At 37.7% G+C, this 15940-nt stretch overlaps 1 protein-coding gene across 1 annotated transcript in view; it reads left to right on the top strand.

Moving 5' to 3' along the window:
* Nucleotides 1-1786: 1786 nt before the first annotated feature.
* Nucleotides 1787-15940, top strand: part of LOC119423501 (rho-related GTP-binding protein RhoN-like) — a 38311-nt gene continuing 24157 nt past the window's right edge. The window contains exon 1 of the mRNA XM_037690897.1: nucleotides 1787-1820. Within this exon, the coding sequence (XP_037546825.1) occupies nucleotides 1787-1820 (34 nt within the window). The remainder of the gene's footprint in view (nucleotides 1821-15940) is intronic.

Below are 15940 nucleotides of genomic sequence, written 5' to 3'. Positions count from 1 at the left end.
GAAGTGGCAAGAATTACATTTGAAAAACGGAATCACATAAGAAAAAAATAGAATCACATTTGAAAAAATAAAATAAAATACGGAATTACACTAGAAGAAACAGAATTATATTTGAAACAATGGAATTACATCAAACCAAAGCGGAAGTGGCCAAAGCGGAAGTGGCCAAAGCGGAAGTGGCCAAAGTGGAAGTGGCCAGAATGACATTTCAAAATACTGAATTACATTAGAAAAAAAAAACAGAATTACATTTGCAACAACAGAAATTATATAATTTTTGAATGATTCCATTTTTTTCAAATGTTGTTGGCCACCGTAGAAATGCACCACAGCCACTGAAACACATCACTTTTCAGCCCCAAAGTGACTCATGTTTCAGTAACAAGGCCCAACGTTCTCATTTAACATTAAATGTTCAGTGAGTTAAAAACGATACAAATAGAGATAATTGTCTGCATTGTTGTCATCATTCTTTGTTGAAATCAGGTCTCTCTTGTAAATGAGTCCTCGAGGCTCAATGGGATTTACCTGTCTAAATAAAGGTTGAATGTAAATTGTCTGCATGTAAAAATATAACAGAAAATAGCATTTTTGTTTGCAATGTTCCATGTGATTAAAACGGTGACTGAATGCATATTTTTCCTAACGTAGTTCAAAAATATGCACAACTAAGCTCTGTGGTCTGTTGATAAGGTAAACATCTCACATGGAATAATTGTTTAGTAAATATTTGTATTTATGTTAGAAGAATAGCAGTCAAATTATATATTTTTTGACAAATATCCATGTTTGGCTCCACTATGTGTCTTGTTGAAACCTGTGTTTCCTTGTTGCAGCCAATCTGGGCTTCTCTATAAGCACAGCTGTAATAGTTCCTTCAGTACCCTCGAGATTCTGCTCTTATATTTGCCAGTTCTGTGTGTGTGAGCATGTGTAAATACTCTTGCTGAGAGTGTGTGTGTGTGTGTCTGTGTGTGTGTGTGTAGTTAGGGGTAAGTGCAGGCATGCGGAAGGGAAAGCCCGACAAACATTGTCAGCATTCAGTTTTTCTCTGCGTGTGGCGTTGGGCTGATTTCTGTGGTGTGCACAACAGCAGGAAGATGCGCGTGAAACTCGGATACTAAACCAGCAGATAAAGGGCTAGTTCAGATGATTTAAAGCGGGGTCAAACAATTAATATCTTACCTGCTTTAGATATATCTTTGAACACCCTCAATTGAGAGAATTAGAGTTTGTACAGGCTAAGTGAACAATATTTTTTTAATAATAACTCAACAACTACACAGTATAGGGTGTTATTGTTTGCACATGCAAAAAAAAATAAATAAATAAATAAATAGTGTACCACTGTTGGATATCCATTTTATAGTTTCACAGACATACCACAACAAAGATGTAGGTGTACTGAAGCTACTGCTTCTTGCAGATTAAACACAGTTTACTCTGATTATGTTTTTGGGCACACTAACTATTTTAGGAGCTTAATACATTATTTGAATAAATTAGTGTTTTTAAATTCCTTCTGTCTTATTTGGAAAAACATCCAGGGCTAGCTAGGCCTGTCACGATAACAAATATTGCTGGGCGATTAATTGTCTCAGAAATTATTGTGATCAACGATAATATTGTTTGAAATTTGACAATAATTAGTAATGATCAAATTTAAGAAGAAATGTTTAATTTATTTTGTGTGTAGTATCTTTTTAGAGCACTGGATGGCAGTATAAAACTGTCTGAACCAAAGAATGGATACCGAGGGAGTGATTAGCGCGTCTCTTTAAGAAAAATGGAAGGGAGGCGCTTTGGAGCTTTGGATGGAGGTTTGTTTCCCCCGAGGTCGGCCTGTTAGCTTAGCTTGTAGCTTAGCTGCTTTTCATGATCTAAAAACACGATTTTGGATGGTTTAAACAGATTTAAAAAAGAAAAGCAAAAGGGAGGAGTCAGTGAAGAGTACCGGAGTTAAGCCGTGCCTTCAGTAGAAAGAGAGACATGAAGAAACAATAAAGCCGACAAATGAAAATGAGGTTGATAATTTCCATTTATCATGCGATTAATTGATTTATTGTTTATCGCGACAGGCCTAGCTACAGCTTCAAATGCCGAGATCTAAAGGCCATGCAGAGAATAAATAATAATAAAAAATGGTCCAAATGTGTTTATCTTTGTGCTACATTCTTCTTTTCCAGAATTTCGAGTCTCTTTTCGGCTTCACAAGAGAAACAGCACAATTACATAGAAACGTGGCCAATCAAACCCACTGTTGCTGGATCTGCAACATTTAGATTCATAAAATTTGTGTTCTCCACAAAGAGAAAGTTTCTAATACAGCGTTTTGGTTATTGATTGCAACCAATGAATAGGATGTCATTTCTTCCTGGAGACACAATGGGATAACAAATGAAACAATGTATTATAAAAAGATGATTATGATCAGTAGTTTCACCTCCATTTTTCATGTTTTACAAAAAAAAAAAATCAAAATTTTATCAGGAGCCAAGTTGCTGTGATCAAATCTGTAATGGGTTTTTCTTTCTTCAGAACTGTCGTGTTGAATACTGATTCCAGTTTAAAAAGCTCTTTCCACTGATGCAACACTTCAGCTGTGACAAAAGCTGGTAACCATGCACCAGGTGTTCTGTATAAACATTGTATTAGGGATTTGTTTTAGGGATGCACAATATTGGAGTTTTGGCCGATATCCGATATGCCGATATGTTAAAACTTATTTGGCCGATAACCGATACCAATATTTTTCCCTCTAGACCTACTTACAGAGACTACATATCTTTCTCTGCTATGGAATGAAAATACTACATTATTCTGCATGGTCTTTGTCTATTTGGCCTGCTACCAAATGCAGATACCAAAAAGGGGACTGAAAATAATGAAACTCTTCAACTTGGATTATGTTTAATGTCAAATTTATTCATGACATTTACTCTCTCTAACACAATGACAACACTCGAACAGTGCAAATTTATAAATTTTCACAAATCTAAACTCAACCCATTCACAAGCGACAAGTGAAAAGCGCATAAGTAGTAGTGCATTAATACTTGACAGTTTCTTAAATTAAAACTTAAAACAGAAGCCTTTTATATTGGTGAGCGTTTTTTTGATGGAATGGTCGATATCCGATATTTAACTTTATCGCTAATATCGGCCGATACCGATACCATGCCGATAATATCGTGCATCCCTAGAATTTTTGGTCAGTTTATGGATGTTTTTAACTACTTTGGCTGAGAATGTTAACTCTGCCCATGAACCATATGTTTGAGTTAGTAGAATGCTGAATGGGGACTTGGGCGAGGCGGCTGCGTGCGACTGGCACTCCAAGGTCGCCTCCGAGTTCGTGAGCTCGGCTAAACTGATAAGCATTTAAAAACAAGTTGCACACACTACTCGTGACAGATTCTTGTGACTGGGTTTCATGCGTGTACTTCCTGTATATCTGTGTAACCTGTTCTGAAAATATGACCTTGCAAATAAAATCCTTAAAAATAAATAAATAAAATAAATCAAAAGTTTTAGGTTTAAAAAGAAGGTGGAGCTTTTATATTTATTTAGGCTGAATAATTTAAAGAGAAGTTATTGTGTTTATATGAAAGTTTGTGACGTTGACTGGATTTGAGTACAAGTTGTCACTGAGCTCCCAGTTCTGCTGTGGATAAGTTGCTTCTCTAAACTCTTGGAAAGTTTTGCAAATCTTCACCATGATGACTTGAAAATTTCTGCGATAAAACTAATAATTACTGTCAGTTTCTCACGTTGATCCGGGATTAGTTTTACAAAGCAGATACAAGTAGAAACGCTTCTGTTCGATGGTTAAGTCCTTCTGTTGGACGGGTTTTTACCACACAAAGAAGTTTTTATAATCAACTGAAAAATCATGAAAAGGCTTTTTGGTGTTATTGAATATGGCCTCAAAGACGATAAGTATTGCTCCATCACTGGAAGGCAAAAAGCAGGCGATGATGTTTTAGCTTGTTTCTTTGTCTGTGTTTGTATGTCTGTTAGCAAAATATCTCATCAACTTCTGGACAGATTATATTGAATCTTACAGAACGTAACAATCGGAGGTACCTCTCCACCTGATTAATATTTGGAGTCAGCCCAATTTAATATGACCCATACGCGCCATCATTTCTCATCGCGAGATGATTTGGTGTAAAACTCTGGCATGAAAGGTGATGTCATACACATTCCATCAAAACGGGTTTAGTTGCAGAAAATGTAAAGATGTGAGCAGTGATCCGTCACATTGTGGATTTGCAAAACAAGGCAAAGAACCCAGTGGAATCATCAACGAAGACCAGATCACCATGAAACAACCCCCCTAAATTATAAAGGCTTGTAACTGTGCTGACTCAGCAGTGTTACAGACGCTTCCTTAAATATAAATAAAAAAAGATGACACTCTAAAACTTGATCTCAGCTAAGCTGAAAGTCATAATGTACTTTAATACGTCCAGATTTGCCTCTCTCTGCACTTTTCCCCGTGTCTGTTTAATTTGATCCATTCCTCCTAATATTCCCTGGCTGTCGGCCTCTCAGTGGTCCTTTTCAGTTCCCGTTTCCTCCGAGTCAAGGTCAGGAGGAGCTCTGCACCGGGGCAGCACCTCTCACCACGCTCCCCGTTCGAGTAGCTTACGACGCGCTTTTCTTTGTCTCATAACCGTCTTTGTGTCTCCTCCTCACTTCCCACTCGATCTTTTTCTCATTTTCTCCTCTAGTCTCACGCTCCTGTCGACAGCGGGTCCTGGCAGTTCAGACACAACGCATTACTCGCTGTAATCAGCTCTTTAGACAGTTATAAAATAAATAAATAAAAAAAATCCTACTGCTGTTGTTAATTGATCTACAAGTTGCTGATCTTTTCAGCTGGAACTGATGATTTTTACCCACTGGTTCCTGAAGGTCTTTCCAGTATGTATTTGGTTTTCTAGTAGGAAATCCATTTAAATTATTAATTTGGATTATTCGAAGTGAGATTTCATTAATACTAGACGCACCAAGACGTTTTGCTCCGACTACATGTTGGGAATGGCTCTCAGCTACAAACACACCAAATTTTAGCTGAATATGTGTAAAATTGACTGCATTATATTTATTCATGTATTTTGTGAGTTAAGGTGGCTGTCGTGGTTGTTTTTAATTAGATTGACTCCAAATGTTGAAGAGCTGTAGGCGCACATCTAATGTTTATTTCCTGAAAGCTTCATTCAAATCTGAATGGTGGTTTATGAGATATTTTGCTAACAGACAAAATAAATTTATCACATAGTCTGTTAGTGATCAGAACGTGTTGGGAATCAGCCTCGGGTACAAATATTGGGCCAATTTTTGTAAAACTGACTGAGCTATAGCTATTTTTGTGGTTTGGATGTGGACGCCATCTTGACAGTTGTAGTTCATAATATAAACTACAATACAAAACTGCAAAATTTATGATGTAAAAGTTTATAAAACAGTGTCTATACAAACTGACTTTAACTCTTTTGAGATTTGTGATGTTTTAAGACATTTTTTTGTCACATCCAGACTAGCTGTTAGCTCATCAGTCCAGTTTATTTCACCCAACGGAGGTCGTTCAAACAACTATCTACAACAGGTAAGATATTAACTGTTCAAAACATTTCTACAAAACCCCACGTTATAATATCTGAGGAAAGCAGTGCTCATGAGGGATTTTCCAGTGTGATGTTTTAAAAAGGTCATTAATTAGATTCAAACAATCACCCTTGCCGTGACCTTTACATCCCCGGGTGCTCATTACGTGAACATGCCCTAAAATCATGCTTTCCTGCAGAACAAGGAAATTATAAATCACCAAGTAATAATATGAAATTAGACATCATCCTGGTTAACCTTTTAACTTTTTTAAAAGAGTCAAAACAGCAGACGTTGAATGTTGGAGACTTTAAAGTCTGCTCTCCACTCACTCAGAACCAAATGAACAGGATTAACGTAGTAACTGGCTGGTGAACACAGCCGAGCTGTAGCTGCTACATGTTTTCCCACAGCTGAAACAAAAGTGTAAATTGGATATAAATTTGGAAACATGCCTCCATGCGTGCTAGTTACTCTGACGTCAGCCTAAAGTGCAAGGAGCGTTAAGCATTAACAGCTTGCTTCTGCTGCATTTGAGAAGCAAAGAAATCTGTAATTGGTCACTTTTTTTTTTAATCACCCGTTAAAAAGGGCAAAAGGGTAATAATGTTTTTGCCACTGTCTTTGTGTGTGCACATGCACAGTTAATAAGAAATCCCATGTACCACTTTATGGATTTTAATGAAACTTTCAGAAAGTAATGACCGGGTGTACATGCAGGGCCGGCCCAAGGCATAAGCAAACTAGGTGGCTGCTTAGGGCCCCAGGACCACTAAGGGCCTCCCTACGTGGAATTTAATAATAATAATAAAAAAAATGAAGTAATGATTTCTATGGTTCCATTTAATATTTTAAGTTCAGCTTTTGCAAATTGTTGCATACATTTACATAGTTTTAAAAACTAAAAGTAAAGTGCTATGTGTTGCCATACAATGGTGAAACTGGTTCTCTGCATTTAACCCATCGCACCGGGATTAGTCAACGTTACCTTTCTTTTTTTTTAAACCATTTTATGTGGTTTCAAGTAACTGGTCATTTACATTATTTAAGTATTTCCTTGATATTTTATTTTGTCTGTTTTGGCACAATTTAATTTATTTTTTATGCATCTAAGTTATTTTATCTGTTGTTTGTTGTTGATCTGGCACTACAAATTATTTTGAATATTACTGCTGCAGTTCTTTGGAACCAAAGATAATAAACCAGAGGACACTTTTACTGTAAAATACATTGTATACTGGTGTTTTTTTTTGTGTTTTTTTGTGGTTACTTTTAGTACCACTGATATATACTGGTACATATTGGATAATGTAAACAGGGCTGTCAGAGTTGCAGTGAGTTTGTTAGGTGGGTGAATGATCTGATCATCTGACTGTTAACTGCAGTAATCCACATTATTAGCAGAAACAGAGGGTCCCAAACCAAATTTCACTTAGGACCCCATGGAGGCGTGGGCTTGCATTGCACAGTATATATGTTATTAACACTGGGAGTCAATCCATTTCAAGATGACTGCCATGACCCAATGAACTTAGGAAACACAAAATAGCCACAATTCAGTGATTTTTACAGCTACTGTGCTGAGATATGTTATAGAAGTAGCTGTGAGTGATCCCCAACTCATAAGCTGAGCTCTACACTGTGTACAACACATTTGCTTAAAACTTTGGCTTTAACTGTTGAGAGGGAACTCTGTATGGCTGTTGGCAAAATATCTCATGAATCACTGAACTTATTTTACTAAAACTCTCAGGAAGTAATGAATAAATATACATCTACAACTGATTAACTTTTGGAGTTACCCCAATTCCAGATGGCTGCCACAGCTAACTGAGTTTTTGAAACACGGAAATGGCCATAATTCAGTCGTATTTACAGATATTGAGCTAAAACTTGGCGTTTAAGTAGCTGGGAGTCATCTCCAACACATACTCCAAGCACCATTATATTTTATGATCACTCATGAGATGACACGTAATGTCATTTACAAGGTCTGACCAAAATGGCTACAACTTTGTAATTGCTCAACATAAGAAGATGTTACTTTAAAAAAATCTGTCATGAAAGGAGAAAAAATTATTTATTTAAAGAATGCTAGGATTTTATTTCAATTGCTATTATAAGTGATGCATTTTGCAGCATCGCACCTTGACTAGTGAGGGACCACATGAAGGTTTTCATGCTCGATCTCTCCTTCAGGCAGTTTCCAGCTCAGAGGGAGTTTGAAGGATGCACTCAGGGTTTCTGCTGCTGCAGACATGAACGTTGGCTCACACACTGAGCCAGTATCGCTGGCACCGTCTGCCCTTTCAAGACCCTCTGGAAGTGGCGCGTCTGTTTATCCGCGCAGGTCAGCAGAGTCCACAGCGCAGATCGCATCAATAATCCATCACCCATTCATGAGCAGCTTTTATGTCCCCGCTTGCACATTGACTGCTTGAAAGCACCATCCAGAGGTGCTCCGAGCGAGCATCTAGACCGACGACAGACAGGAGTGAAGACGACAGCTCGATGTGTTGGTTTTAAGTTGAGAAGTTGCTGTTTGTCTTACGTTCAAGAGTGTGAACATCTGCATGTGAGTAGCACACACAGGGGGGACAAGTATTATTAGAAACAGTCCAGAAATGGAGGGGTGATGATAAAACATCTGTGGCTTTTTGCACGATTCTGCACTCCGGTCAACCTGGTCTGATTCTCTCCTGCTCACGCAGCCCATTAGAAGACCAAGGGTACATTGAAAATCAATGGATCCTCAATGCGTCTCCACTCTCCATCTCCCGGGGGGGACACCCGGTCCGTCTTTCAGCCACTGGTGCACGCGGAACTCAGCAGACTCAGAGAGACACCAAGTCTGAAGACACATGCACTCGGAAACGTGTAGAAAATAATCTACAGTCAACAAATATACGCGTATTTGGTGAGGTCGGACCCAGGAACGCAGACAAACATGAAGTGTTCAAGTAAAAAAACAACTTATTATAGAAACAAACATAAAAAAAGGCTGGCGTGGCTGCAGAAACTAGAGGACAGGCATGAAACACAATGACTGTCTGTAGACAGACTGGGAGTAGAGGCTTAAAAAGGCTGGGGTGCATAGGGAGGTGCAACAATTCAATTCAAAAATACTTTATTAATCCCAAAGGGAAATTAAATGTTGTTGTAGCTCATCATCTTGGTTTCATTAAAGAGTTGTTATAGATGCTGATGGCTGTGGAAGGATCTCTTGTCTTACAGCCGATCTGAAGAAATTGGTTGCAGATGTTGATCCGTTAAACAAGTGAGACTAATAGTAACAGGGAACAGGTGCAAGACAGAGGAACAAAGGGAATCAGCTAAAAACAAGAAAACACCACTACTAGCTAAATAATCAGTAGAAAAGAACACAAAACTGTAAACACAAAAACTGTCACAAAATTAAAAAAAAACATTGTCTATGTGTAATATTTTTCTTTTGAACTCACAATTCCCTGTTTTATGCACCGATTCAAAAACAACTAAATCGTACCACACAAGAAATAGACTAACATAAGTCAATAGTGGGTGAAGAAGCACCAAATTTCTTCAAACTACAGATAATCTTTATGCTTTTGGATTGAGGAACTTGATAATAATAACTTAACACCGAAGAATCCCTCATTGTGGCTAATTTTGCCAAAACGGGTCGCAAATTTCTAGACAGATTCATTTTAAGTTCTAATTTTCATAGGTTTTTATACTCAAACCTGAGAGATGCTTTTGAATAAAAAAAAAAAACATTTAACAAACTATTTTTAAAATATGCTACAGATTCTTAAAAATGTAAATATATTGGAAATTTAAAACACAAAATAATTGTTCATGTTGTGAACAGTAGCTTCCCCGGTTCTCTTTAGTTATTTTGTAATTAAGAGGATGCTTGTGCTAAATGTAGCCTTTTTTCAACCTTTAGCTAATGTTTTGGTAATTTTAGCTTTGAGCAGAGTCGTTTTGCTAATGCTAGCTTTTAGCAATAACAGCTTGTTTTAATAATCATTTACAGTTTTGCTGATTTTAGCTTGTTTCGACAAACATTTCAGTTAACAATTCATTCTTCTACAGATTTCAACATTTCAACAAGTCATTCAGTCCAGATTCAGATTCTGTTCAGATTACTGCAGTGGGGAACCCTAAGGGCCTTCTCCTCCTTTAGAATGGTCCCCAGTTCAGAAGGCATGTTTGAAGCTTCTTTATTGGTCAGGACTTCCCTGTTAGGAGAGAAGGCTCAGCTCAGTCAGAGTCTCTGCAAGTTGAGTTTGTTTAATAACTGATGGGAAAATTAACCAATCACAACGTTGATGTAGGGAGGGTGGGACCAAAACATGGGACTCTGAGCCTTCAGGAAGGCCTTGCTGGCATTTTTAAATTTATTTACTTTACCACATGATATATGGAGGGTGAATACACACTGAGATATCTTCTTTAAGTTTATATTGATAATTCTCAATATTACATCTGTACTTTGGTTTCATTACATCATGACTTTTTTTTACACACACTGTAAGTTCTGTGGACTGCTGTAAAATTTCTGTGGGAATAACTGAAGATTGTGCTTGAACTCAATGGATGAGCCATATGGACTGCTGGGTAATCTTGAAACAGAAATGGGTGGACTTTTTCAGGTAATGTGTTCGTTTGGGTTGTCCTGTTTAGTGATGGGTTGACACTTATTGTAAAACAAAAAAATGACACCATAAGTTAGATGTGTCTTGATTTATAAAAAGCGGGAAAGCACTTCCTGATCAGCGAGTGTCTGAATTGTCAAACTGAATGTAAAGTGGTGTAATCAGCCTGAGACCTTGTGGTGTTTCGGACGTTAGCATTTATCAGGCTGCTATAACGTTGTATCTTAGCTAGTAAGCTAGTAAGGCCCAGCTCTTATAGTTTCTGTTTTGCAGAAAATGCAGTTTCTCTTGTTTGTCAGTGAGTTTGATTTGATCATTAAAATGTTAAGCATCAAACAACATGACGTCTTGCTGCTAAGAAACAACAGATGAGTTTGTTGATGAGAAGAGATGGAAAAAACACTTCACAATGGCTCCCTGGCTTAACTTTATGTTTAGAGCAAAGGGAAGTAGATGGTTCATTATGAAGAGTGGAAAAAAGTAATTACTTTTTGTTGTGCACATTGTGTAGACACAGACACACACAGAGGACACTTAAGGGTCTATCCATCCACTTAAGACCCTCGCAATCGCTTATCTATAATGCAGGACAGTGATCTCTCAGTTCGACACCTCTGCTGACGCGTACAGCTTCAGGAGTTTGCGATCTTCCTGTTTCTGCTGCAATCGCTGCAACACGCGCCTCGTTTCCTGTGCATCAGCGCTGCACAGATAAAAACACAAGGTTGGTGACAAGAGGAGCCGAGAGGTTGAACGTCAAGAGGGGATGCTAGTCTGTTCCATTTATTAATTTTAAGGATTCCTGCTGGTTTCAGACTAAACGTACTTGTTTAGTTTGAAATTAGCGCTGTCAGCGCTTTCCTTCTGTGACCAGCGGGTTAGAAATGTAACTTATGATTCTGCTAAATCCAGATGGATTGAAGCTGAGACTTAAATGAAAGGGTTGTCATTAGACTGGTGCCAACTGAGACTGAGGAAACTCATAACCTGCAGCCTCCGATGAAGGAGACAGAAATACTGCAGTGCATTTGTGTGTTGTAGACAATCAAAATGTTTAGTCTCACTGTTGAGCTCCACATTACCGTAATTTCCAGACTATAAGCCGCTATTTTTTCCCACAGGCTTTGAACCCTGCGGCTTATACAATGCTGCAGTTATTTATCATTATTATTATTTTTTGATGGGCTAATGAGCTTCATGCCGCCAAAACATTTAGCCTTGTCACACCTGGGTGTTACATAGCTGCCCAATACATGTCTCTCTTGGGAGATAGGTCTTCATGACTCAATGTTTAAATTAAGATTTAAAAAAAGGCCACAGTGGACCAATGAAACTTGGAATTACCGTAAAACGCACTCACACTAAATTCTGCGAATAAGTTATTTTGTGCTCCATGCATAGACCCTCATCATGGAAAGCACACAAAGAAATGCATATGGCTGTCAAAGAAAGAAATAGAGCTACTGCACGTAGGCTTGGGGTCAATGAATCGATAGTGTTGGAGACGGCAGCGTGACGAACCGAATCAATGCAAAAAGACGACAAAAGCTTTCAGACTTAACAAAAAAACAAAAACAAAAAAAGGCAGATGGCCCAAACTTGAAAACATTCTTGAAGACTCAGTGATCAGTGACTTTTCCTGGTAGGCTACTGTATTTTAATTTTTTTTAACCAGCCGTGTTACAGGCACTGTTCAGAAAAAAAACAAACAAACAAAAAAAACATTAATTGTGTTACCAGTATAAATTTAATTAAAAGTAAAAAAAAAATCTTTCTGTGTAAATATCTCATGTTACAACGTGGACATTGTGGCTTATAGACAAGCGTGGCCTACATATATGTACAATTAAAATTTAAAAATAAACATTTGTGGGCGTGGCTTATATTGGGTGTGCTCAATAGTTCAGAAATTACGGTACTTTTGTTCTATTGATGTTGCGGACACCACACAGATCTTTGTCTGGATTTTCCCTGCAGAGAAGTTTGCAGTAATAAAAAAAATGCCTAAATGTTTTCACCAGACTCAATATTTCTAGATTTATGAATTAGAAGAAGTTCAAGTTCAAGAATCTTTATTATCTCCGAGGGGCAATTTGTTTCACAGTCAGTAGAGATATAAAACATCCACGCTACACAAGACATTGAGACGGTAAAATAACAATACAGAAGTCGTTACTGTTCATCAAGAAGCCTGATCACTACAGGGATGAATGAGTTTTTAAGTCTGTTTGTCCTACATCCAGGCTGTAGATACCTGCATCCAGATGGAAGTAGGCCTGTCACGATAAACAATGAATCAATAAATCGCATGATAAATTAAAATTATCGACTTCGTTTTCATTTTTCGGCTTTATCGTTTCTTCATCTCTCTTTCTACTGAAGACACTAAATGACAAAAAGCTCAACTCCGGTGCTCTTCACCGACCCCTCCCTTGCTCTTTAAAATCCATTTTAAATGTCCAAAATTGTGTTTTTTGGATCGTTAAAAGCAGCTAAGCTGAGAAGCTAAGCTACGAGCTAAGCTAACAGGCCGACCTCAGGAAAAAACCTCCGTCTTGTCAAAGCTCCAAAATTCACAGTTTAAACTCGTGTCTTTGTGTAAAAAGTTTTACTCTGCAAAAAGAAGCTGAGAACTTGTTTACTGATCTTTTATTAAAAGCTTTGTGTGAAAAATGCTATGGTAAAGAGCTCAATCCATACTGACCATCTGCCATTTTGAGAACCAAAGAGAGACAGCCCATGTCACATCAAGGGGCGTCCCTCTCATTTTCTTAAAGAGACACGCTTCTTGCTTCCTCACTATCCATCCTTCAGTGCAAACAGTCTTATACTGCCATCTGGTGGTCGAAAAAAATGTACTACATGCAAAACAAATTAAACATTTCTTTTTAAATTTGACAATAATTACTGATTATTGTCAAATTTCAATCAATATTATCGTTTATCGCAATAATTTCTGAGACAATTAATTGCCCAGTAAAATTTGTTATCGTGACAGGTCTAGATGGAAGCAACCTGAACTCGCCATGGAGTGGGTGATCAGGATCTGCCAGAATCAGCCTGGCCTTGTTCACTGACCTCGTCTTGTGTAGGTCAGTGAGGTTCTGTAGGGCTATGCCAGCAGTTTTGCCGCACATCCTGACAATCCCCTAGCATTTGTTCAAGAATCAAGAGCAGTTTACATTATTAGATCTTTGACAACATGTGCGTTTTGAAATATTACAACAGCATAATGAAGGGTGACAACGCACTGGAGAACCCTTATTGCTATTCCATTACAAAGTTTGCCCTGTTTCTTGTAGCCCAGCTTTGAAACAAAATGTGCAAATTGTACATAAAAATGTGCAGCTCAGTCTTAAATAGTGCGCTGTGACTTTTGGTAGCAGTGTGTTTCACAATGTAGACAAAATCTTAAAAATATACGCACAAAAAGGAACAATGGGAAGCAATGGGGTTTTGGCGAAACATGAGAAAACCCAGGCGTGTTCGGAGCTCTGTCGCTCAGGCAAACTTTGAAGTAGAAACATCCCTCAAAGTTTAAACAAAGTTAAACAGCTTCTACACAATCCTAGGCAAAGTTTTATGGGTTTTACAGATTTTACTGCAGAATATACGAGTTGAAGTCACATCTAAAGAGTTCTAATGCGCAAACTCCTCTTAATCCCTTATCTTTTCTTGCTACAAATACAAAATATACATCAAAACGTAGGCATTTATGTCCTTTTTCACCAAATATGTCTCGCTTTGATATATGACTTTTGGTTTTCTCTCAAATGACCCCCAGAATTCAGACAGCACACCCAAGTTTCCACAGACTATTTCATCTTCAAAAGTGGAAGTGACGTTTTTTTTTTTTAACTTCTCATATCTTCTACAAAAACACTTCAAAAACAAAAAAATGTACGCTCACGCTCTGACTTATTGTTTTTGCACAGTGACTTTTTGTCCGAGGCTCAATGTCAAGTCTGTTTCTGTCCTCCTCTCATTGAGTTCGCTGTCAGGGAGTGAGAGACACAGATGTGTGGTTACCATGGTCACCCTAATGAGCCACTGACTGCAACTTCACCGTATCTTTTTAATCCGGGTACTTTTTACACTCTTTACACAGTTCATTCACCAAAACGCAGACATTTTTTTCTCAGTTGAGATTATAACAAAACTGACGTTAGAATTCAGGAATGGTATTTTTGTCTCTGCTGTTCCAGTTTGCTAAAACTTGACATAAAGCGCTGCTCGACAGGCAGTTCATTCCCTGTAACAAAGCAGGATAAAATTGTCAGTTTTCTTAGACATCACTTCAAAGGATCTGACGTATTTCTAAAGCACAGAGGAGCTTTCATTTCCCACAATGCCACAGATGTAGCTGTATTCACCTGGATGCTGGGGTCTTTAAGTTCATGTAGCTACGACTGTAATGAGTCAAATGTTTTGAAGCGATCTGAGTGACATCGTCCAGTGCAGTGGCACACGTCAGTTGATTTGTTGTGTTGTTTTAGTGGAGCTTCAGCCGTTCAGCGCATCAGTAATAATGTTTTCACGGCTTTTAATTTAACTGGCTAACAAAAATGAACTGAGAGCATCAGAGTAAACAGCTTTGCGGTTAATCGAGCTGATTTTTGACAGCAGTCGGAAAAGAGCTCAAACGGAGCGGCAGGCAGAGTCGACTCTGCTGCTGTTTGATGATTATCTGAGGGAACATGCTGATTCCTTATTATCAGCGCATTTCAAACAACGTATGTGTGCAAAAGCATTCTTTCTGGGTGCCATGATTATTCATTTCAGGTTGTGGCAGCGTGATGTGCTCATCAGTGTGATTTAATTTCCCCTCTGGATGCCTGAATCGTCAGAAAGGTTTTTGAAGGAGACTAAGAAAAGGGCACAGGGAGGACAGACAGGATTTCAAATATTAATATAGATTATTGTGCTGTGATGGAAGCTGGCTGACAAAAGTGTCATAAAAAGAGGATTAAAGATGATTTCCTGTTCAAACCTTTCAAGGCGTGTGCACATTTATTTCTTCTGAATCATGCAGCACCGTGAACGTGACGACGTTTCTTACTCTTATCAGCTGGTTTACAGCTTTAAGCTCAGCTGTGCTGAAAATGCAGCAGAAGCTGATTAATAATGATTTTAAAGCGTCAAACTAAATGACTAAAAGGAGATATGTCCGTCGCTTTAAAACACACTAACAAGATTTACCATTTTTAACACAGAACAGATAATCTGAACACCTTCATTTTATAATTAAGAAACCTGCCTGGTGGGGCTCATGAAAGTCTGTTCATCGAGGAATTCAGCTTCATTAAAAAGTTAGATCACGATAAATTATACTTTATTAAAATTGAACTTTATTAAACAGATGTGAGAAGAAAAACAAGTGCTTCTACACACTTTACTAGACAATTAAAGCATATTCTTAACTATAAAGGCTTATGTTTTCTTCATACACATACAAACATAATATTCTGATGTGGTTGAACAACTAGAAAATGGTTTAGTTTTGATAAATGTTTGGAGAAATTAATATCTATTTCCTCTTGGTTCTAAATTTATGATGCAGGATTTGTGAGTATAAAATATAATGAATCTTGCAGCACGTACTAAAGTCTGATAATGAAATCAATGCATATTATATGCTAATTATATATATATATATATATATATATATATATATATATATATATATA

Source organism: Nematolebias whitei, chromosome 17, assembly GCF_014905685.2.
Source record: "Nematolebias whitei isolate Nwh7 chromosome 17, NemWhi1, whole genome shotgun sequence".
Taxonomy (NCBI): Eukaryota; Metazoa; Chordata; class Actinopteri; order Cyprinodontiformes; family Rivulidae; genus Nematolebias; species Nematolebias whitei.
This window is presented reverse-complemented; position numbering and strand designations above follow the sequence as displayed.